The 24,529-nt window shown below is 39.7% G+C and overlaps 1 protein-coding gene across 2 annotated transcripts in view; it reads right to left on the bottom strand.

Moving 5' to 3' along the window:
* The window catches only part of BMPER (BMP binding endothelial regulator), a 145,535-nt gene that overhangs the window by 64,301 nt on the left and 56,705 nt on the right, over window positions 1–24,529 (bottom strand). For both annotated transcript variants that reach the window (XM_083863580.1, XM_083863581.1), the window contains 4 exons: window positions 8,821–8,920; window positions 5,473–5,582; window positions 4,712–4,852; window positions 2,315–2,419 (listed from right to left, as the gene is read on the bottom strand). In XM_083863580.1, coding sequence (XP_083719706.1) covers window positions 2,315–2,419; window positions 4,712–4,852; window positions 5,473–5,582; window positions 8,821–8,920 — 456 coding nt within the window. The remainder of the gene's footprint in view (window positions 1–2,314; window positions 2,420–4,711; window positions 4,853–5,472; window positions 5,583–8,820; window positions 8,921–24,529) is intronic.

Raw genomic sequence — 24,529 nt, 5'->3', positions numbered from 1 at the left:
TGAATAATACAAATGGCTTTGCAGTATTGGAAATTTCTGCAGAATTACCACTTTGAAACCCATACTTCCAAGAAACAGTTGGCCAAAATTTATTATGATACAATAAAATTCCATAACCAAAAAAAGCCCACCTACAATATCACTCAAAGAGTATTAAGACTGCACAGTAAATTGTTTAAGTCAGGGAATAATATTCTAAATTCTTTATGAATCTTCAATCCTTTCACATTCAGTTGTCTGTATAATAATACAAGTTTAATGAGATAACTTTATGTTGCCTGACACCTAAGGGACACTAAACCACATTTTATTCCACAGCAGTCTTCAAATAGTCATTGGAGACTGCTTACTGTCAAAAATATTGTGAAGAGAGAAAAGGAATGGACACATCTACGCTGCAGAGACAGCAGCATAACTCTATGTGTGACATTCAGACTGTCAGTATCAGAACCACTAATATAACTTTATCTTGAAAAATGTGGTGTGTTTAAGTGATGTTTATAGATTTATGAAAGAAAATCTCATCAAAGATAGTGGAGCAGAGATGAAAAGTAAAAGATTTAAATCAATTAGCATACATTATTTGCTTTAAAACCACTTGGTACCCACTTGGAAAAGAAAATAAATCTTACTGTAGAGTTTACATTCTTTCTCCTACTTCTTCTTCCAATTTAGCTTGGAAGAGCAGAAATGTAATGTGCACCTGTGGAGGAGGGTGGGCTTGCTTGCAGCTTGCATTTTAAGGTGGGGACCTGGCTAACTGGTTATATAGTGGGGGGAATGGTGCTGCAGGGTAACAAAGCTGGTCTTCCCAGCCCTAAGGAACTAGACCTTGTTTGCAGACTCACCTCAGAGGTCAAGAGCAGTTTAGGACTTCACGTTAGCCTTGGAGCAGGTTCTATAGCAGCACTGAATGAGTTTGTCAGTCTCACTTATATGCTGCAGCACTGTCAGTGGTGAATTTTTACCCATCACTATTTTCTTTCTAGAAACCACTTCAACCAATCATCTCAATGCTCAGATTTTTATGTGGATACAGCTGAAGTGATGTACTTCACTGAAGATCTCTATTAAGGTCATATTAGCTACTTGATCTCAGAAGCACCTTAAACATTTAAAATGCGTCAGCACAAGGAAAATATAAATGCGACGCAGTGTGTAAGAGACCTGAAGAGCCCAAGCTCTCACTTCCTGCTCATACTGTGAATGGCATGAAGGCAGCAAACCTGACTGCCATGAGCCATACAAAATTCCCAGAAGAACAGCTCCATTTGTTCACACTTCCTGATGTCTACGCAGCATCTCGTGTGAGGCCCATTAAGAGGTGAAACTGCCCTCTGCAGTGAGTGCCAGAGTGACAGGATCCCTCTTCTGAGGATCTTGAAGCCTACTGTCACACCAGAATGAGGAGTGCCAAGGTACAGGCTTTTTATCCTATCACCACTTCTGTGAAAAGTTTACACATATAAAATTTTACAAAGTAAGAGTTTTTCATTTTAAAAAATTATATCTAGGTGTCTGTGACTCACATTTTCCCCACTGGCTTCCAGGATCGAAAAGGAAACACTAAGAAGGTGTAATGCTAACAACTTGGCTCTCTCTTCTGCAGTTCTGCTCACCTGCTCCTAGATCTGCCCCTACATGAAGTGCTATTTAGAGCTCCATCTTGTGAAAGCTTGAGCCATAAGATTAAAATCATTTGTCAGTGTCAGAAATCCAAGAAACAAAGGCTGATTTTAGCTCAGGGTTTCAAGTAAAGCTAATTTTTGATGCCATTAAGTTACAATTACAACATTCTTTGGGTTCACTTCAGATTTTCAAATAAAAAATACCCAGACCACAACCTTAGTGAAAGCAGCATGGCTTAGTTGAAGTAATTTTCCTCGATTTATCTAATTTACATTTTCAACCAAGTATTAAGCCTCATATGCACTGAGAAATGCAAGCACAACAACTTCCTGTGGATTGCCTTAACAGTATACACACTACTGAAATATTAACATAGTTATCTCACCACTCTATAAAACTATTAAATAAAAGTAAAAAAAGCTGTTCCAATGCAGATACTTGGGACAGAGAAAGTTAAAGGAGAAGAAGAGGAGCACAGAGTCTTCAGAGGAAGGACAGAGGCAGGAAGACTGTACTCAGGGTAACAGTAGCACATTTGAGGAATGCCAACTTAAATTAACATTCCACATGATCCCTTCTTTCCAAACAGCACGCCCCAATGTCATGCATACACTTCCAGGAAACACTGGAAAAGATAATGGTGAGCAGAAAAGAGAAGAAAGCTCATTTCTTTTAAAAAACTCACATGAGGACAGCTGCTGACTGGAATGCACTGCTTCTTGCGACACTCTGTCTTGCCTTTCACACAAGCACAGATGGTGCAGTTCACAGAGGACCACATCTCCCCATCCTGCAAGAGGGAACATGATATAGTATCAGCTGGGATGGCAACAAGAAGCTATTTCAGCAATGTATCATTGCACAAGAAAGGATGAATTTTCTTGTTGGCATTGCATCATTGTTTAGTCTAAATTATTTTGAGGTGTCTGTCCACAGCCAGTTGGATTCAAGACAGAGATCAAATTCAGCCAGGTTTTCTTCCCTTTGGCCTTTTTGGTAAGAAATTCATTTTTCCAAAGCTAACCAAATCACATTTGCATTTTTCAAGTGTCCACATTATTTGCATTGTTTTCTTTCCAATAAGCATCTGAGTTGTGATCACACCTACCAGAAATTTTCATTTAAATTCATATAATTAGAAAAACCTGATTCACTGCATTGAGTGACATCTTTAAGTTATTGCACATGAAAATATTTGATGAAGATGTCAGCAGATAGTGAATTTATGCCCATATGTAGCATCATTTCAATAAAGGGCAGGAGTGGTCAAAAAATTCTAATTTAGATTACTACAGCACTTTCACAGATAATTGATGTGGTAAACATCTGAAAATATTTAGAAGAGATACAGTGCTGAATCTCTCAAAAGCAGAGCAGGTAAGACAGCCTATGCATAGGTCTGAAAATATGAAGTGCAGAACACAATATGCCTCATGGTCTTGTCCCCACTTGGGATGAATTGCTTGTGGAACTGCCCTGGCTCCTTTTTACATGGTGTTGCATCTGCCAAGTGTGGTTCCTAAAACATTCTGTCTCACCCACTTACAGCCTTATGCTAGTCCGCTTAGAGCCAAACTGTGCATGTTTTCTGTTTACAGGGCTGCTGGGAAGGAAGGGTGAGGATAGACCTGACAGGAACAGGCAGTTCACCAGACAGCTGTGAATAATTATGTGCCCACCTCAACATGATGTTCTGACCAGAAACAGAAACAGACTATATCTGAAATGCCAAGGAGCCTAACTTATTCAGCTCAGCTTGCTTCATCAAAGGCTGTCTCTCTCCTGTATTTTTTTTTTTGTTTCTAGGGCATGTTTCTATTGCCTGGTGTTTCTGATGTTCTTCAGTCTCTAATGACCAGGCATCTGCCAAAGTACCAGAATACATCACAGCTGACTGCATGCAGCTACCCTGAATTTTTGTCTTACAGCTGGTTTTGCACAGGAGTGCAAAAACACATTTGCTGTGCCCATTCTACCTGTATTAGACTTCAACAGAGCAACACTGAATTTACTTTTTTTGCACACAAGGCCAGAAATGGATGTACTGTCTCGTTATTTTTTCACACTCCATATAATATTAGTAATATAATAAAATCTTCACAAGAAGCAGAATATTTTAGTTGGGTGCCTAAGAAGTAGGCATTTGTTCCTGAAGCACAATAGCACCAGTGTGAAAGTGCCAATCAGATGGAGCATAGTCTCAGCGTACAGTAGGTTCACATGTAATTTCCAGAATAAACACTTCTGCTATGTACACAAAAGATGGAATAAATGGGAAGCAATTCTGCCTGAGCAAACCAAGTATTCACACAGGACTTAACATTTGATCTGATTCAAGGGTCTCTTAATTCACAGATGGCCCATGAGGTGACAGAATCTTTTTTCTGACACAGTGTGAAAAAAAAGCTGCACCACTTGGAAAAACAAACGTGGTCTCAGAAACAGCAGAAGTGTTCTGCAGGGAATCCCTTGTGATTTGAATACATTGGGTGAGAGTGCAATAGGTAACAGTTACTACATGGCTGTCCTAGTATAAGATGTCAGGGGTGCTGTCCTTAGCAGAGAAATGTAGTAAATCAAGTACATTTCAGCCAAAACGAAATTCACAAAGCTCCTGTTGGCTCAGTTATGGAAAAGACTCTTTGGCTCAGCCAATAAAGCCTACCTACCACTCAGAATATCTCTTCCATGAGTATCAGTGTTTGTTTGAGAAAGCAGAGCATGAGTATCTCTTACTAAAAGTGCATCAATTGTCATGAAACAGCAGCTTGAACGTCTACATACAGAGGGGGAGACAACATGTAACTTTCAAGGAGGAACTAATCTTTAACTGTTGACTATCAGCAGAACTTATGCAAACTCAGCATAAAAATAAATTAAATAAAAATAAAATATAAAATATAAAATAAAATTTAAAAAATAAATAAAATTTAAAAAATTTTCGCAAAGCTTTGCCTCTGAGTTGTTCCATCGACCAGAATGGTGAGACTGCTAAAAACAAGGCACAATACTTATTTACAGCAAACTCATGCTATTTTGGCTGTTAAAATGCACCTAGCCTTGAACCATACCCAAAACCTACCTGGAAGATCTTATTGCCAAACTTGCACACTTTCACCTCCTCAGGAGAGACGTATGAGACACATTCCTTGCAGCAGTGGTCTTTGTTTTTATTGCATTCACCAGGAAGTAAGCACCTCTTCTTACATATCACTGTTGAATCCTAAGTACAAGGGTGAATGGAAATCATAAAAAATCACCACCAAGATGTCTGTGCTCCTTTGAGTCCTTATATAATTCTGCTTGCTCAACCATTGCATCCACCCAAGCTACAGGCCAGCTGCTTTGAATAGGTCAGCTCAGAGAAAATAAATATTATTTATAGATAAAGGGAATCTTTCATGGTTTATGAAGCTAAAGCTCAGTTTTGCTGGCCTGCAAAATCTCACTGATTTGGTGGCACTTATATTTTTTTGCCTTGGTAAAAAGTGTAAGTTGTTGCAGTCAGGTTAGGAAACTAAATAAAAAACACTGGCCCTCAGCAGAAACATGGTAATTCATCATTTAGAAACTCCTCTTCCATTCTAATGCAGTCTTAAAGAGGACCACATAATTTGAGCAACTTTATTTTGCATTACACAGGGTCAGGCATCATGTCTCAGCTGAGGGAGTCAGTAACATTTTAAAATTTCCTAGCAAAACTGCAAGTGATCTTCAGATCAGATTCTTTGAGACCACACAAGATGCCAAAGAACAGTATTGGGCTTACAATTCCACAGCCCTACAAATTACTGCTAAGCCAGGCAACCATCAGCACACAGTATCAAAGCACTATGGACTTACCTTGCATGTACACACTGTGCAGTTGTCGTACATAAATGAGGAACCATTATCATACACATTGCTGTGAAAGAGGCAGCTTCCAAATGGGAGGTCAAACACTTTCCTCTGTCCTGATTATAAACAAATAGTAATAGAAACAAAATGTGGTTGAAAATATGCCACATTGTTAACAAAAATAGTAAGGCTTATTGCCACCAGACCAAATTCATGTGCAATGTGTCATTTGCTATGTGTTTCCACTTCAGTATTAAAAAAAAGTACTTTTAACAGTTCACTGTTCTTTTAGTACACATTCATCTCTACAAATTCTACCATGGGATGGCATATAAGTGATTTATGGCACGTTTATATAGGAAAAATCTTTCTTCTTCTCATCATAAAGTGCACAGTGCAGCTAAAGGATAAAAAGTAAGCACTGCAAACTCTTAAGGTAGGTACACTTACACTAGTTTAAACAATCTTTAAACTAAAGCAATAACTTGTCAAACAAAGCAGTCTTAACTTCTTTTAGCATATCTACCTCAGGGGTTCACAGCAGCCAAGCTAAATCAAATCAGTGACACTGATCCAAAAAAAATCATAGGTGTTGTCCAGTCTCATTAAGACAGCTTGGTGTACCATGTGTTCACAAAAGGCTGTAAGAAATACAGGATTTTGCATTGTTTATGAACAGAACGAAGGCAACACGAGATATTTAGTGTCCATAATTTGCAAATTATTTGGGCTTAATGGGAGTGAGGCAGGGTTTGGGGCACTATACAGGGAAAGCAGCACCAAAATCAAATCCTTCCTGAAGTCATGCAATCCTGCAAGCACTTTCAGACCCAAGTTACAACAAAGTCTGCACTCCGGCAAGCTAGTCTTATTCCTCAGCTTCTTTGCCAGTAAGTTATTTTTAAAAAAGAGACCATTATAATACATACACAAGCTCCTCACAAAAACACTATATTTACTTTCCTAATTTTGAACTGCCCTGTTTACTTTTGGAGGCAGCCAACTAATAACTTCTCCTATGAGTGGCTGTCACTCTCCTACCTTACAATTTCTGAGGTCTAATGTTTAACAGGCATCAAATCCAAGGTAGGAAATGCCCTCCCTAAGTACATACTTGAAGTACTAAATACTAGGCCAGTATTTTAGCTTTCAAACCATCAGGTCTTGGCACACTGTAATTCCTTCCTTTTTCAATAATTCTTGATAAATGTAGAGCATCTTAAACAAAAGGTTCCATTTTCCTCTCAAATGTAAGTGAACAAAAGGATAAACACACAGCAAATCCACAGCATTGGATTTGCCTTCAGTTTTTACAAATTGCATGTTAAACAAAAGTTATTAAATAATTGATTTTGTTCAATTAGATACAATTTAAACATCCCTCTCCTGCAAATTAGCTACTTGGAATTAACCTGTGCTTGCATAGCCAGCATTCCTTCCACTGGATGTGTGTCTTTCTCAAAAGGTTTAACTTTTCTTGCATGACTGACATAAAGAATCAGTTGAGGATGCTCAGTAGCATCATGGATGCTCTACATCCATGCACTACTTAGGGGCAAAGCCATGCCATCATCCTGCCTGTAACCACACTTCTTCTGCTCTCTGTGGGGTCAGGACTTCAACTGCAGAGTCTGTGTCAGCAAGTGAACAAAAGTCCAGTTCTCTCCCACACCCTCTTCCATGCCTTGCAAACTGCTCAGCACAATTCTGGGTGGCCAACCCAGTTCAAATAGTTGGTTAAAAACCACTGTCAAAGAAGGCACCACTTTAAAAGATGTGGTGATGAAGATATTGGCTTAATGGTTGTCTTTGCTGGCTCATAACCACTAGTTAAACTAATAATTCAAGTCCCAGTAGAGTCCACAACATTCTTCTAAGCTATGTACGCTGAGTATCAGGAATTCAGTTGCAGGGAGGTCCTCTGCATGGTATTTAAAAACCATGCCTCAGCATCCCTGGAAACTTTTCTTTTTCCTGACTGCCATGCAATGTGTTACTCATCTCCTGGCTTTACCTCCCCACCAAAACTTTTAACACTTCCCTGTAAACAGACATAATCTATTCCCAGGTATATGACATGTTTTAAAGTAAAAACCACATAAAATGAAATTCATTATTATTATTACTGAATTTGTTTACATTCTAAGAAGGGAAAAAAGAAATTGTAGAAAGATCCCCTTGAAGCTGTCAAAAATTAAAGCTACATTTTGAATGCCTAGTTCAAGGAGGGGAAAGTTCAGTCAGGAAAAGCATGGGGAGGACAAGGGGAGTTTTCAGAAGGAAAGGAAAAATGTCCTAAGCCAAAACAGAAGCTCAGCATTTGGACTGTTCTCCTCTCCATTTCATTCCTCTACTGCATTACTCTCTGGTACTGTGGTTGAATGTTCCAGGCAGACATTTATTTATCTGTAGCATTTCTCAATTTGCAAATAAATAAATTCAGGTTTGTTTCAAGCAGTCAAAAATGTTAAGTATTATCAGAACCCAGAACTTTATATAGCTTTGCTGGCTCCAAGGCCAGACATCTCTATATCCCTAACCTATACCTGTTGAGAGATTTCAGATAAAAATACAGTCAAAATTACAAAAAGTTTCCGTTGAAGAACTGGGAGTAACTAGCTCTGAAATTTTTCCAAACCTAGTTATAACCCCATAGACCAAACTGAAGTCAATTTACTTGGTAGGATGTAAGCACTCCATGTTTATGAAATAGAGGAAATGTGGGATCTGTGGACAAAGTGAGAGCAAAACAAGGCAGTGCCTTATTTTGTCATTGCCTTGCTTGTCATGGCCTGGAAGAAACAGCTCTTCTTAGAGGCCTATGATTCACACTTTTAAAATGTGTTGGAAAGACATAATTGAAAATATGATAGTGTGACTCCATCTTAACAATCGACTCCTGCATCCATGGCCTCTCTGACAAAGGTTCTAAAAATGCAATGAGTTCAGAAGTTTCCTCTGACCTGCATTTCTTCAAAACCAAGAATGCAAATGCTCACTCAAGTAATAACATGAGATAGTGAGGCCTTTTTCTTGTGGCAAACTCCAAATGAACATTTCCTCCCACCTCAATCTCCTTTGCAAAATATATAATGAAGGTGGGAAGCACCCCTGTATTTCTTCTAAGCAAGGCAACTGCTCTACGTCCAAATGCTCTTCTGCAGCTGCTTGCTTAGTACCACCCACCACAACCCTAACACTGAGTACCTGTTCAAAATCTGTGGATTATAAACTCTGAGAAATAGAGTATCTTTCACTGGAATTTACCAGTATTGTGAAATACTGGTCTAAAAGATGTTATGCACAAACATATTGTATTAATTACAAAATTCCTAGTGGAAAAAAACCACTCACCTAAGCATTTTGGACAACACTGTCCAGCAGGAATGTGACTGAGGTGCTGGGGACAGGAAAGAATGGGACAGACTTCTTGGATACACTGTGTCCTTCCACCCTGAAGGAAAATAGGCTCCATTAGAAAAAAATTCATTCCATCAGCAAAATATCAAGTCAATGTGCACACACACACATACAGAGGCAACAAGACCTTGAAAAGCCTTACCAAAGCAGTATTTGCCAACAGAAATTTCTGCTTGCATCAGGAATACAAGACATGTACAACTGTCCTTCAAGACTTTCTATATTGCTTGCAGAGACCTTGGATTATCCATATTTTTTCAATCTCCCAAACAATGAATGTAGTGATTGAAGAAACAGTGTCTTTCTATCTTATTTCTTGGTGTGGATATGATAAAACCAGGGAAAATAAAATCATTATCCATGAACATTTCCGGATGTTCCAAAAAGTTATTGAGCAATTTTTTTATATTATTCTTCATCTCCTGTGTCATGCCCTTCTAGGCTTGTCTGGGACAGGGATTAAGTGCTGAAGCAAGATGAGAGCAGGTGTTCTTCCCCTATGTCTGTGACCTCAGAAGCCAAATAAGCCGAAATCACTTAAGAAAGAACATTCTTGTTAGCCTCCAAGGCCAACTATGCAAATCCAGAAGGTCTGCTTTCTTCAAAGGATTGAAAATCAAGTGGGTATATGAAATTTTGGGAATTAACGAGGACAAGAAAAAGAAAATAAAAGAAAGAAAAAAGCAAACTAGACTGGATATATCCTGCTGTATCAATGAATACCAGAAACAGAGGCAAAGACAAAAGCACAAAAAAAAATATCGAACATTGAGTCAGTTAAAAGAGATCTCATTTCTCATTCTGCTCTGTTGCCTGATTACTTCATCATGCCTTCAGAATACTGTATTTAGCTCTAGACCCTCTACCAACATGCGCTCCATATGCTTATGAGAGGTGCAGGTCACCAAACTTTAAAAATCAGTCCACCCTTTTCTAAGCAAGGAAAGTAAATTTTTTTCATCTAGCTGTCTTGCCTTATTTATCACTCAGAGCTGCAGGCTCATCCCAGCAATAAGCTTTTGCATTCCTGATGCTGTGATTGAAGGCTTTTGAGCAGTCTCCTCCAACCTACATGCTGAATGGCTCTCGGGGCTCCCTTGGGAGAGATGGAAAAAGCCGTTTATTTTGAAGAGCTCTGTGCCTGAAATGATGGCATACCACTCCACTCCTAATGGCCTCACTGAATCATGTAAAAGCTTTTACATATAGGAAGATCCATTGTTGCACAGAAAACAACATACTGACTGTACCCCCGTTCCATAATAAGTTTTCAGGCACTGAAGTCTACCTGTCCCATGGGGCTACCAAAGCATCCTGAGTGCACATGGCTGAGGACTGCTCGTAATTCTTTCACTGCGGCATGCAGAAACACAGAGCTTATTGTAGACTGAAACGACTGCTCTAAATTAAGGGTCAGACCAGAAACTTGACAAAACTAAATTAATTCTTTAGTGATGTTCCTTAGTATGCTTAGGGAATAGCTCTGTGAGAAGAGACACAGGTGCAGAATGAAAAATAAAACAAAGAAGGGCTCTCTGAAGTAGTGCTGTGATTCACCCCAGGGAAAAAGGCTACAAGAAGCCAAAGTTCAAACTTCGGTGACAATTCAGCAAAAGAGAAAGCAGGGCATGGATGTCTCAGCCAGACTGGTTATAGGATCAGGGATATATCCATGGAAGACAATGAAGAAAAAGGTGAGAGAACCGGGACTCTTCAGCCTAGAAAAGAGAAAGATTCAAGGTGACCTAATTACAACCTTCGAGCACCAGAAGGGAGCCTACAAAAAAGATGGAAAGAGACTCGCAATAGGAGAAGGAGAAATGGCTTTAAACTGAGAGCAGGCTTAGATTGGGTATTAGGAATAAATTCTTTACTGAGAGGGTGTTGAGATACCAGAACAGGTTGCCAGGAGAAGTGGTGGGTACTCCATTCCTGAGAGTGTTCAAGGCCAGGTTGGATGGGGCATGGAGCAACCTGGTCTAGTGAAAGGTGTCCCTAGGATTGTACCTAGATAATCTTTAAAGTTTCTGTCAACTCAAGCTATTCTATGACTCTGTGAAGATAAAGCAATACTCCAACACAGGTGAGCATGGGTCCTTTCTTGCAATCTTGCTGCTGCATTTAAAACTCACATAAGCTGTGGCTCTGCAGAACTGCCACGGAGTTTTGCTTCTCTGATAGACTGAATCAAAGCTTAAGCTTAGCACAGTATTGAGATGTTGCCTTTGTAGCCTCTCGCATAGGTATCTTTACAAATACAAAATGCCATGGATAATGCAAAATATTTTCTTACTTCAGCCTTTTGTTTACACCTCCTGCCTTACTTTTTGTACTGGCACCTCTGCACAAAACTAAGACCAGTTCCACCTGCCTCCTCACCTCACTGCTACTCCTCCTTCCAGCTGGATTGCTGTTTTTTAACACCAAACTATTTTCTAACTTGCTGCTGCCCTAGATAGGCTCTCCCAGGCTTGAATGTTATGTTAGTGCAAGTCCAAAAACTGAAATGAACCAACGTGTACCATTTAAAGTAAGAATAATTCTACCTGCCCCACAGAACTTAGATAGGTATTTTATTGGCCGCTCATTGAATGCTAAAACATACACAATATTTCTATTTTCTTAAAAGTCTCAGTCATCATAATTCAAGACTCACAAAGCATTTAGAATACCTATTTTCAAAGTAGCTGGTGCAGCCAAGTGCTTTAAATTGCATGCAATAGAGCTGGGTAGGCAAAAAATGAGTGCAACAGAAGTTCAACAAAAACCCCCAAAATCAATGGAAAAAAGAACTCTGGAGAGGAAGAAGATTGGCTTTGGATGACCTAAGCTAGGATGGGAACTGCACAGTGAACACCTTTCCTCTTCCACTTCTCAATTGCATCTACAGCTTTTACAGAATCTACAGCTCACATTTCCTTGTATGATATCTCCCAGGCAGCCAGAATGCTCCAGGTCAGAAGCAATGCCCTCTGGTTGTTCCAGTAAAACCAAACCTGAATTGGAAGCCAGCACAGACCAATAAAGTACAAGCGACATCTGCTTCCTGTGAGAAATGCTATTCAAGATCTGGACAAATAAATCCTTGAACAGTTAACATGAAACTTTTATCAGAAGAGGCTTCTGCAGTTCACAATCTTCTGGAGGTAACAGATTTTGTAAGAAATCTACTGTCTACAAAGAAAAGATTAACTTTCTATCTTGCAGACAAACAAAATCACTGTACCTCCTGCTGCCACCTCATAGCTGCAAGACAAACCAAAAGGCTCAGAAGCATCAGCTCAGCAGGTGGTGTGTACTGAGGTCTTGTCTTGTCTAAGCAGTTTTCTCAACAGAAGAGGGGGGCAGATGAAAGAGCACTTTCTAATGCTCCTACAAGATGCCCATCATTGAGAAAGACAGACAACTAATCCTTCTTTAAATGAAAGCATGGAGCTGGTCCATCTAGCCATCCATTCACTTCTGCTCAGCTCCTACCTCAATTATGATATTTTCAATATCAATATTGAAATAAGGACACAAGTAACTTGGCAGGGTTCAGAGACACATCCATCCAAGCTGTGACCCATTGCTGGACACACTGGATGGAGGACAAAGGGCAGTTTCTGGGTAGGCTACCCACATGCCTGGTGCACAGCATGTGTGCAGCCTGCATACTGAGACAGAAAAAAATGACTGCAGACAAATGTCTGCAGATTGGGAGTCTGTTGTAATTAATCCCCAAGAACCTTGGGGTTCATGTACCATGAGGGCAAGAAAGTGATCACCACCAACAGCTTATCTTTAGCTTATCTTTATCTTTAGATTTTTAAAGCACTCATGAAATCCCAGAGACAGTAGGACAGAGAATTCCACACTCCCAATTTGTTTGCTACTGATAATGAGCATATCTAAACTTAATAATATTTTACATACATGTTATTTAAGGTTAAAGGTTAACATCAGTATTATCAAGAACCAGGTTTCTTGTGGTCAAATTTTCTATTTGACCACAAGATACAAAACATTCTATAAAACTTTCAGGTTTTATCTCTGTGCTTTAGAGAAGCTATAAATCATCTTCAAAAGACTCCTCCTTAGTTTTTTCCTGTGTTCACCTTGCACTTGAAAGACTGCTAGATCCTCTAACAGAAGTAAAATTTCCATTGATTTTGCAGAATATTTTGTCCAAGTGCTGACTGGCATTAGGATTCAGTGGATTGTAAACATTTTTTTTTTACTTTCATTCTGGAAGAAGTGTGAAAGGTTTCATTTGCTACAAGTGAGCCTATCTCTACAGAAAAAAAAATAAAATAAAAGGAAATATCAAAATAACATTTCTCTCAACTCTGGGATACATATTCCAGACACTAAGAGCAAGGTCAGACACACACTGTAGACTCAGCAGGGCTGTTGTAAGAACTAAGACAGATGTTCAAGGCTGTTTCCAGCTATGAAGAAAGATTTTATACCACCAGCATGAAAAAAAAAACTTTCAAAGTTCAACAGGGTCACTACTGAGCAAGTCTGCCCCATTGCCAGTGGCAAGAGAAGCCAAATAAACACATAACTGTGTGACTTTGTCTTCAACTACTCTGCCCCAGTGCCAAGTAACTACAGTCACCATGAACATAGTAAGAAACATTATCATTTCTGTGACAGCAATAAATAGACGTATACCAATAAAGAGATGGACATATTATTTAAGATTCAGATAACAATGAGTATTACCACTCTGGAATTAAAAAAATATTGATGCATTCCAGGACTCATTTCATTACACCACATTGGCTGATGTGTATAGGGCTTCCTAGGTGAACTGAATGGTGTGCTGGCTTGCATACACCTGGTGGCCTCCTGGAGGTCTGACTTATGAACTACTGTGTGATAATAGATTCTGACCACTTCCCAAATGTGTACTAAAAACAGAAACCAGGTCAGCAGCATGTACTAAGCAAGCATCTCCAAAATGTTTATGGAATCACATGCCCTGAAAAGGCGCATCTTGAGTTTACAACCAGATTACAGTCCCTGATGTGCCATGTAAGTAGACCTCAGGTACAAAAGGGAGAGGATGCTGAGAGTGTGGGTTTAATCTGGAAATTTAATCTGGAAATGTGTTCTCTCTCAAATCAGATGAAAGACACTCCACTTCTTGTAAGAATGCTGGTGCAGCATGGGTGGACAGCCTCTGGAAATAACTTCACCCCTACACAGTATTTCAGGGCCCCTGAAACAGTCATGTCATGTACAGTGAGAGTTCCCTGGAAGGGTCACAGGAGGAAGATTTTTAGGAAATGCACAAAGCAGCAATACAGTTCTCAGCATAAAAGCAATCAGCACATCAATCAGACAGACAAGCCAGAGCTTCCCACATCCCTGCAGCCTGATCTATTGTCTAGATTCGGATTTTTAAAATGCCTCTCTAGAAAGTGTTGGATAAAATTCAGAATAGGGAGATCTTGAGCTTCAATTCAAAACAGCAGGTATTTATATTGTCTTGTATGTGCCAGATCTTTAAAATTTGGATGTAGATCTCAAACTCTATTTTCTGCAATATCACTCCTGTGAAGGCTTTAGATAGTGGCCCTGGTGACACTCTTAAGTGGTGTCCTTAGAACTGCATGTGAAGAAACTGCTCTACAGAGCTCACATACATTCTAATACCAGGTCACACAGACTAGTGTGGATACAAATAAATCTTCTTCAGTTTCTTAAAAACCACCTAAAAATCTATACAGATTAGAAATGGTAAGATACAAGATTCTTCTTGAATAAATTACTAAACCAACTCTGGGGCAAAGCAAAGGCACAATTCTCGAAATTATTTGAATTTTTAATAATTATTTGAATTTTTAATCTTAGTGTGATGCAAAGGCATTCCTTGACACAGCAAGAGAAGCACAAAAAATTCCATCAGCTTCTACCAGGCAAAAGTTTGACTTCCACCACCTCTCCTTCCATATGCACCCTGATGACACAACTTGTCAAGTGTACAGTCTGTGTCATCAACAAGCTGCAATAACAAAAAAAGTCTGACTAGTTGTCTCCAAATAATTTAAATCCATGTCCCTGAGTTCCTAGCAAATTGCACGTGCAGTTGCAAAGTGTAACAGAGTTAGAAGATCTTGACCTAAAACCAAGAACCAAAAAGTCTCTCTTTAGGAAGTTACTGTGTGTATATGGTTGTATCCATCTGCTGAAGAATTAACTACATTAATTCATTCATTAGTAATTTAGGATGGATAGAGTGAGGGCTCTAAATACTTCTATGTGTTCCAAATTATGTGTTATGTTAACCAAATATGATGTGTACAAAGTGACATGTAGGTGCCAGGTCTATCCAGTCTTGCCATCTGTTCCAGTTCACAAGAGCCACTTTTCCTGGGATTGGTTAGACTAAGAAAATAGATTTCTCTTCTGTAGAAGGAAGTGGGTTGCTGTTTGTTTGCCGAAATATCCCAGCATCCTCCCAGAGACTGAAGTACATGCTTCTGGGATATAGCTCTCCACTTTGAAATCACACTGTTGGGGAGCTGCTGGTCCTGCTTCTTTCAAGTTTCACAAAAACATGAGTTGCACTGAGTGTCCTGTGGGAGGAGGTGAAAGACCAGCATATTTACTGCCTTGGGTGAAAGGGACCATTCTGCAACATGAAATTATGAGTTGCACAGTAACTTTCTTTAAGGTATGCACAGGCAGAGACTCTGGTCCTAAATTTCAGAGTTGCCGGAACTGCAGAAGGGCTCCTTGGAGGAGGTCACAGCACTCTGCTCTCAGCTGGGGGACAGTGCAACCAGCACTTGGCCACATTTCTCCAGTCTAACAGCACTATGCAGATGTGTTGCTGGGATGATATTGCATCTGGCTTCACAGTCCAGCTGAAATCAAACAGTTTGCTGACCCAATAGCCTACTTGCAAAGTCACACAGCTGAACAGCCAGCAGCCCTCTCCCCTCCAGGGCTTCCACATTGAGCTCTTGGCTCTGTTGAAAGGGATGTTGTAAACGACCTCCCTTCTCTTGGAAGCCCTGAAAGGTTTAATGGTGGTGCATGCTTTGTCCCTTTCAGGCTGATTTCCCAAGGAAAGAAGGCTTATGCAGGCGGAAACCAGGGACACCTGTAGTTTGTGAATCACTGACCAGCTCCAGCCACAAATGATCGAGGGACTGCTCTGAAAAAGGTATATAGAGAAAACCGCAGAAATCAAAATGACAGTATGATGTCAAGGACATTAGGTTCCTACAAGTTTTTTTTCAAAGCCAGACCGCTTTGAGAGTAGAGAGCCCCCAATTTCTTTCTTAGCAGGAACTCCAGAAAGCATCCTACAGTATCAGGCAGCAGCTGGCCTTCCAGCCAGCATTTCCCAGACCTTCTGCCTTTCATTCGGTGCTTGTGTCATGGAGGTGCTGGAAAAAAACCCCAAATTTTTGCAGATAGGACATCTCAAGTGCCACACGTCTATAGAAATAGAGCTTTGCTGCTTCTGCTGTTATGGGAAATAATCTCTATTCCTAGGTTAATTCCCCTGTCCAGGGACAGCAGTACATAAGATGGATCTGTGTTCCATACCTAATGCACTTTCCCCACACAATGAGGCATTTTTCTTCATGCAGTTACTGTGTTGTTTTTTTTACTTTCAGTACCTACAAGGACTCATGATACCTGTGCTTCAGACTGGCCATCAACTATCCTAAGTGCTGGATGCTTTCAGACGCAGCCCATGTATTTGTCCTGCTGTGAGAGCCATTATTTTATTGATCCTTCTCCTGGACAGTTCAACAGCTGAGGCTTTTTCCAGGGTTTGATCTGTTTCTCAACAAATTTCTCCTGTAATCAAAAGTGATGTATCCCACAAATTATACTGTCTTTCATTAGGTGATCTTTAATGTCTCTGAAGTTTCATCCAGAAGGCAGAGCTTCCAACAATGTAATCTATTCCTTCTTCTGCTAGTTGATAATGAGTTAAGAAAAAACAAACAAACAAACAAACAAACAAAATAAAAATAAACACACTGAAACAGCAGTACCTCTCAAATCCAGAGATGGCTGGATTCATACTACACCACAAGCATCTTTGTGGACTGTTTAATTATCCCAGGCACTATTTCCAGCAACAGATCAACACTTTGTGTATTTTTTTTCCCCAGTGAGAGACTATCTAAAGAGTTACCTTAATTTTCTCAAATTTACCAACTACACTTATTGCCTTAATGCTACACAGCAGGTTAGTTCTTGCTTTCAGCATGCAGATGACTGGCCAGCATCTCAAATCCAGCTTTTCCTCTAGTCTGAATCCTTTCACATTGTCTCCATCCCTTGCTGCCATTTCATTCACTTACTAATCCAACTTCTCCTTGCTGCAGGTCTCAATAAACTGATTGCTGTCACTGTGCCTTATAAAGTCCATGCTGGGTAATAATATCAAAAGGCTTTAGCCTTCTGAAATTAGAAACAGCTCATGATTAGTAGGCAGCAACATAACAGCAATGCCACAACCACAGGTACCACTGCCCCTATCCTCCACATACCTTGGAGTTTTCTATGAATCAGACATCTTTATAGAGGCTATGCTTCCCCCTCCAATCTCTCTGTCAGTTGCTGCATAGGGCACACTCAAACAGAGCCAAGGTTGGAGGTTAGAACATATATACCAGGTGGAAGAGGTGGATTCTAAGGCAGGATGTAGGCAAGCACTGCCCCAAAGGTCATACAACCCAGTGGGGCTCTTTCCACTGATTTTCAGTCCACTTTGGATGACAGCACTCTGAACAAAAGTCCCAGAAGTTGCACAGGCAAAGGTGAAAAATGAGCCAAGATAACACCTAGGCAGAAATGGGCCAGGAAGGCAGCTGTGCACTGCAGAAAGGGGGCTCTTCACCACCTTGGGGATAAAGAGCTGCAGCTTTGTGGGGACAGCAGATGGGAAGCAAAGACATTGGCAAGGAAACAATTTTGGCACACCACTGCAGAAGGGAGTTCAGCTATTCATGATTAATTTAGCTGTTGCACCAGAGGTCTCCAGTGACTACGGAAGCTTTGCTGTGTGCCACATGATTATTTATTTCTCTTCAAAAAGGACTGTTTCTATGAAAAATTGCAATAAAACATGCTAAGCTGGAAACTGTCTCTGGCCAGAAAAACTATTAAAAACCACTAATAAGCTTCTTCAGCTTATTCGTGTCCTATTCCAGATAATAAGAAAGTTAGGGTTAAATCTAAGGCACTTTCCTAAGTTCAGTTATTAGAAGCAGAGCAGTAGCTCTGTAAAACAGGTCCTGGCTTCTTGCAGCCATGACTTTTCCCCTGAATCAGTTGGAGCCTGCTTTGTTTTCATTGGCATCAAGAACACATGAAGCACAGTCCAGTGAGTGTACAGTTGTGTATATACCACCAGTCCATTTGCATAACATTTCCAAGTCCTAACTCAATGCCTGCAAAATGATAGCCACTGCCATAACATATTTATATTAAGATCATTTGCTTTTCATAAGATAAACGTGAACAAAGGGGGGTTTTTTTCCTTTTTTTGGCCCCTTTTTCTACAGCATAAGCTTTGTGATAGTACCTCACAATCTTTTCTTACTACATCCCACAATAAATGGTACTCCTATAAACCCCACACTTTGGCAACTATCGACACCCTTCACCCCCACACTACAGTGAAGTACTGGCTTCTCTTCTGAGAACAGCTTTTCCTTCTGAACAGTTTGTTCACAGAGATACAGTTATTAAATCCCTCAAGTGTCCCCAGTGTGTTTCTTGCACACACAGAATACTAGTACCATTGTGGCCCTGAGAAAGGTGACAGTTCTGACTCTCACTTCATCATCATTCTTTAAAATACTTGGTCGCAACCAGAAACTCTACAGATGTCTCCACACAGCTTGGCCTCAGAGCATTAGTTTTAAATAATTCCCCTTAAGTTATCTCCAGGAATAAACTGCAAGTCTTGAGTGAATTAAATCTCCAAATGCCCAAATTCCGACATCTGGTGTTTCGATACAAAGTAAAGACTTTCTATTCAGCAGATAATTTCTTGTAGACAATATGAAGGTCATTTCATGGAATGGTTTGGAACTTTGGGTTTTGGGATCTAAATGAGTAAAAAAGGTCATTAATAAAATCAATTATGGTTGTTCTTGGGAGAGCAAAAAAGCACACAACTTAGAAGCAGGTACCTACACACCCTAACTTCGAAAAGTTGTTACTAGGTCAAAATCTACCAGGATAGTTCACATCCAATCACTGTTCCATTCACAAGCAAAGAGAACAAATCTCCTTCAGTGATTCAGGGCAGTGAAGTATTGGAGAGGTTGAGATTTAATCCTTCAACATCTATTTCTACAATTTATGATGACCTTGCCTCAAGGTCTGATGATATAGCACACTGGTATCTGAAGAACATCCATGATAAAATAAATCATACTGTCGTAGTAGCAGTGACACTGCATCTAGCTTTTTACAAGACCCTTTATACATGCATCTACACTCCTTAAATGTTATGTTCCATGTATACTGATGAGGTAACCTCAGGATATACAGGATTACATACACACTGCTTCCTTAATGCATCCGTCAAAGGTTTTCATTAACAGGAGATCCTGTTTGTCCTAGGCACTTAGCAAAGTGAGTTTACACTTTAAAATGTTAGGTGAGAAAGAGGTAAACTGCAGCTCACTCAGAGGATTTCTTGGAAAATACAGTTTTAGGAAAACTAGGCTACTTTTACAAAACCAGTAGGTTATGAAACTGTTCCTACAGTGAAGTAGTCACAGGAGTAGCTTCAATCTACCCAAACTGGTCTAAGATTAGACTCACTGTAAGCCAGTGGTACCTATCTACAGCAATATCTGTAACACTACAGCACATAATCCCACTGCTTTGTATTATATGTAAGTGTCCATCCCTAGAAATGTGACTTGGCTCTACTCCAGGGTAGGGCACACTCTGGCTTGTGATCAAGGTAAAGGAACATGTTTTAATCTTAAACACAAGCCTGAGCAAGGGGTGCCGAGGAATCTGTAGTTCTCCACAAATAGCCTTGGGAAGCATTTTGATTAGGAATCATTTACAAGTCAGAGTTCCTCTGCCACTTCCTCCTTCCTCCAGGGGTAATGACTTACAGAAGCATCAGCAGCAAATGCTGATTTTGACATTTCCCAGTCTTGGCTAGCAAGACTGATGGAAGAGTAAGAGGGTTCTTTTCTCTCATTTCTAGCTTGCAAACAATCTGCACATGCATGGGGAAAGGGTGAATGAAACCCTAAGAAATCAATTCCTCCTTTACACTCCACCACGGCACATATTCAGATATTCCATGTCTTCACTTCCAATTTTTTCACAGTTCATATCTAGCTATTGCTGCTCCTTTATGGATGGGATCCTGTTGCTAATTAACATTCTCATTGGCAGCAAAGCACCTGTAAAAGGCTGATGGCCAGATGGCACTTTTCTCAGAGGCACCTTAGGCATGGTGAACCATCTACAGCAATATTATTCCATTTAGGCATTTCTAGCACACCAGGCCTGGCTATATTTTGGGCAGTCCAGCCCTTTTGGCACGTGCCTAAAGGCTTGCTGCTCTTCTTGGCCTGTCAGCCCCATTACAGCAAGCTTGGAACTTATCTCCAAGCTAAGCTTGTGTGAGATTCCCAAAGTGGATGGCTATACCCAAATTCTTTGCAAGGCCATATATACAGGCCATGTTCAGGCCACAGCACATGGCCAGCTTCATTCAAAAAGATGGACAGAGGAGGAGGAAACACTTGTACCTATCTTTCCAATAATGTCCTCCTAACCAAAGCACTTCAAAATAGAAGTACAGAGCAGTCAAAACCAAAAATAACCAAATGAACCATGAGGTTGTCTAGAAAGAAGGAGTATGTTTCCAGAACCAAGTGAAAGGGGCATGTACCCCAAGAAGAATTTTTCAAATCTGGGACTTCTCACACAGGAAGATCTTTCTGCATTTTACATTTCAGAAAATACTTACATTAACACTAAGAAAGGGGGTCACACCACATGCAATTGGAAATGCAAATTACAATGCAATCTTACTTAAAGGCTTACTGCCTCATCATTGAGAACCATTATTAGTCTCTCAAAGAGACAATAAGCAAGCAAATGAAATCTGGGTTTGGTTTCAAGTGTAAGTGTCTCCTTAGCCTTGTTAAGTCTCCTTTGTACCTGTCTAATGATGTAAAATGGTCTTAAAATTGGTGTAAAGAAACTCATTAAAAACTCTCATAGGAAACAGAAACATACATTTTTACATGTAGGATTTGTTGAAGTACTAGAAAAAGGTATGTTAACTGGCCAAGCAAAGACATTTGAAAAAATGTGAATTATTTATATTGCAACCATCATCCATAAGCAGAGAACTTTGATAATTTATTTCTCCAAAAGTTCTTGTCTTTTTTTCCCTACTCTTAATTTTACTTAACATGCTCCTGAGATTACAATGCAGAACTCTCTTCTCAGCAAGTTTTCAGCATTTTCAGTGCTCTCAGTTGCACACACTTTAAAGTTATTAACCTTCCCTCTAATCATGCAGGGTGGTTCTCTGATTATGTGAAAAAGTGTCATTTGAAATTATTCTACAGAGGAGAATAGCTACATACACCAAACTATTATTTTAAGTTAACATTAATGGCTGTTATACCTTTCAAAATGATACAATATTTTCTTACTATTTAAAAAACAGACCCATCATATAAAACACCTGCCATGTTTATTTAGATAAGTGCTCCTCCACTCTTATAAAGTGGAGACTGATGACAGATGCGTCTTTAAGGCGAAAAATATTAATTCTAGAAATGTCAGCATCTGCTTCTTTTCAGCCTAGCCTTACAGATTCACACATCATTTTTCATCCACAATGAGAGTTTCTTTTTTTTTTTTTTTTTTTTTTTTTTTTTTTTTTTTTTTTTTACAGAGAATCTGAAAACATGGGTGTAAATTACTGGTCCCAAGGCCTGACACTTTTATTAGCACGTCACTGGTGCTACACGTGTTAGGTCTGATTAGACATAGAGAGCATTTTCCACTGCCCATTCCCCATGCAATGAGGAAAGCTTGCACTTCCCTGACAGGAATTTCCCACCTGACTGTTCCATTTCTGTGAATCTGCATTTGCTAAAATTATGAGATGTAGTACAAAAATACTGTATGTAGCTCCTGGGGTCATTGGAGATTAAAATATATTTTAAAATAAAATAAAATAAAATAAAATAAAATAAAATAAAATTTAAAAAAAACCCCACCAGGACAAAAGAAACAACAACAACAAAAAAAACTCAAAACAAAACAAATAAAAAGCTCTGCACAGCTAAATTTTCTACTGAATTCGAGGAGTCTAGCCTTGTGGCCCACCCAGCTACCATTCTATAATTAATTTGCTTGCATTTAGTACAGTAATTGTTGTTCTTTTAATAATTTATATATAGTGTTAGTAGATACAGCAGATGAGGCCCTATACCTTACTATAAACACACAAAGAACACTTTCTACATCACAGAAGAGCTCAGCAGTACTCGCGTTGCCTCCCAGAGAAATGCATTCCAATAGAAAACATCACTCAAGGAGAATTCTGTACAATGAAACCACGAACAGACATACGAACAAACAGCAGTTAGAAGGTGTCTGCTAACCATCAGCAACCCAAGACAAACCACCTTAAAATACTGAACAGTTGGAACAAATTAGAGCTGCTGCAAGCATGGACCACACTGGCTAAAAAGTCCCTCTGGGCAAAACCCACCTACATGTCACTAACCTGTGCCACATCATCCCCAGTGACTATGCAAGACATTCACGATCATAGCACTTGCAGACATGCTCAAGGGTTTACTACTGAAGATCCATACCTTCCTGGCACAACAGCAAGCAGCCAGCTGTTCTATTCAACTGCATAAAAAATGCCTCTGTTGAATAACCAAAAGCTGTCCTACCCCAACTGGTAGCTGCTCTCCACAGCCAGCTATTTTTTTTATTCAGACAACGCTCAGGTTGTTATCCTAAACATTTCAGTGACAGCAAAACCTCTCCAGCATGGTTGCAGAGAAGAGTGCTGACAAATCTCTATATTTCAACAATTTGAGCTGGCCAGAGATGAGACATCGCTTCTGGCTTGCCTGCAGGCCACACTGACCTCTCAGTATGGCAGAGTGCCGAGGCAATACGTCTCAGAAAGAGGAGACCATGAGCTGAGAACTTGAGGCTGCCCACATCCATTATTGGGGCACTTTGCACAAAGTGCTATCACTATATTACTTAACAAAATATTCCCAGTTTTTCTTGGAGTGGACCAGTACAGATCTTTTCCTGTAAGAGTAAGTAATTTATTTACATAGGTACAAACAATGTGCTGCAGGCTTTAAGCATAAACACAAAAGCTTAAAGACCAAGTTCTTGCCTGGGCAGCCTTATAATCAAAATAGGTAACACAAAGCCAGGGAACAAATGGGAAGCAGCTTAACAAAACTGCAACTGTGACTGTCCTGTAAGCTTTGTGATCTCTTTGTTTGCTTACAAGCTCTCTGCAATTTATCCTGCCTTTGCTCCTTGGCAAAAACATATTTTTACAGATGGGGCTAAAAATAGCAATGATAGAAACAGAAGACTGAAGAAACTAAGAATTGCCAAGTGAAGTCTGCATGAGGTCCCTGCAATTCTGTGTCCAAATTAAACTGATTTTACAGCAGCCTTTGCTAAGGGCTATTTTACTATTTTCTGTGAGTGACAAGCACTTATTCCATTGGCTGTGCTTAATATTCCTGAATTCTTAATTATCAGGATTGATCACACATACAATGTAAAAGAAAAGTTATTCTGATGAATATGGTTTGTAATTGTTCAGGAACACCAGGGGAGTCTGATTGGCAACACCATTTTTCTTTTTGTAGTTCAAAGACTCTGCAGGGATTTTATTTTTAAAATATTTTTGATTTCTTTAGGAGAATATGTTTTCTTCTCTCATGCATTTTCAGATTGCAGAAAAAGGTTGGTTTGAACTTTTTGCAAGCATGAGCAAAGCTCTGCCAAATCCTGTACACCTGCAAGCCCTGGTTAGTATTGAGAAAACAGGATTAGACAAAAAGGTCATTTTCAACTTTAAGACTTCCCTTTCTCCCAAGGCCTCTGTAAAATCATGGAATGAGGTTGTTCAGATGGTAACTTGTAAGTACAAACTGTCTTTTCTAACACTAATTAAGATCTACGCAAAGAGAAAAACAACGCAAAATCTATTTAGAATCTACCCTGTTTTTCAAGGAAGGATGCCCACTGTGTCCCAGGTGCTCTTGAGGCAGGATAAACAAGAAAGGGGGCCTTGGAGAGGCAGTATAGGGCTCTTGATTTGGCACAGGGATAGCACAGCTCATTCCTTACACATAAATCAAGTAGAAATGAGAAATAAGGATGAAGGGAAATTCCTACCAGGAGCATCCCTTAAAATACTGAATATTCTTTCCATGTCATTTAACTAAGTGTACATACCAGAGGCAAGAGAATTGTCATCGAAGTGAAGACACAGAAGAAAGTGCATCACTTTAGACAACAATTAGCACGACAATTTGCATGTGAGACCTTCCCCCTCAACCCACTTCTGTTTCAAACAATCAGGAGCAACCAAAATAAATGTACAGAGAAAGGGAGTATTTAG

The sequence above is a fragment of the Zosterops lateralis genome (assembly GCF_965231275.1).
Source record: "Zosterops lateralis genome assembly, chromosome: 1".
Lineage (NCBI taxonomy): Eukaryota > Metazoa > Chordata > Aves > Passeriformes > Zosteropidae > Zosterops > Zosterops lateralis.
Note: the sequence above shows the minus strand (reverse complement) of the source record. Positions and strands in the feature narration are given on the sequence as shown.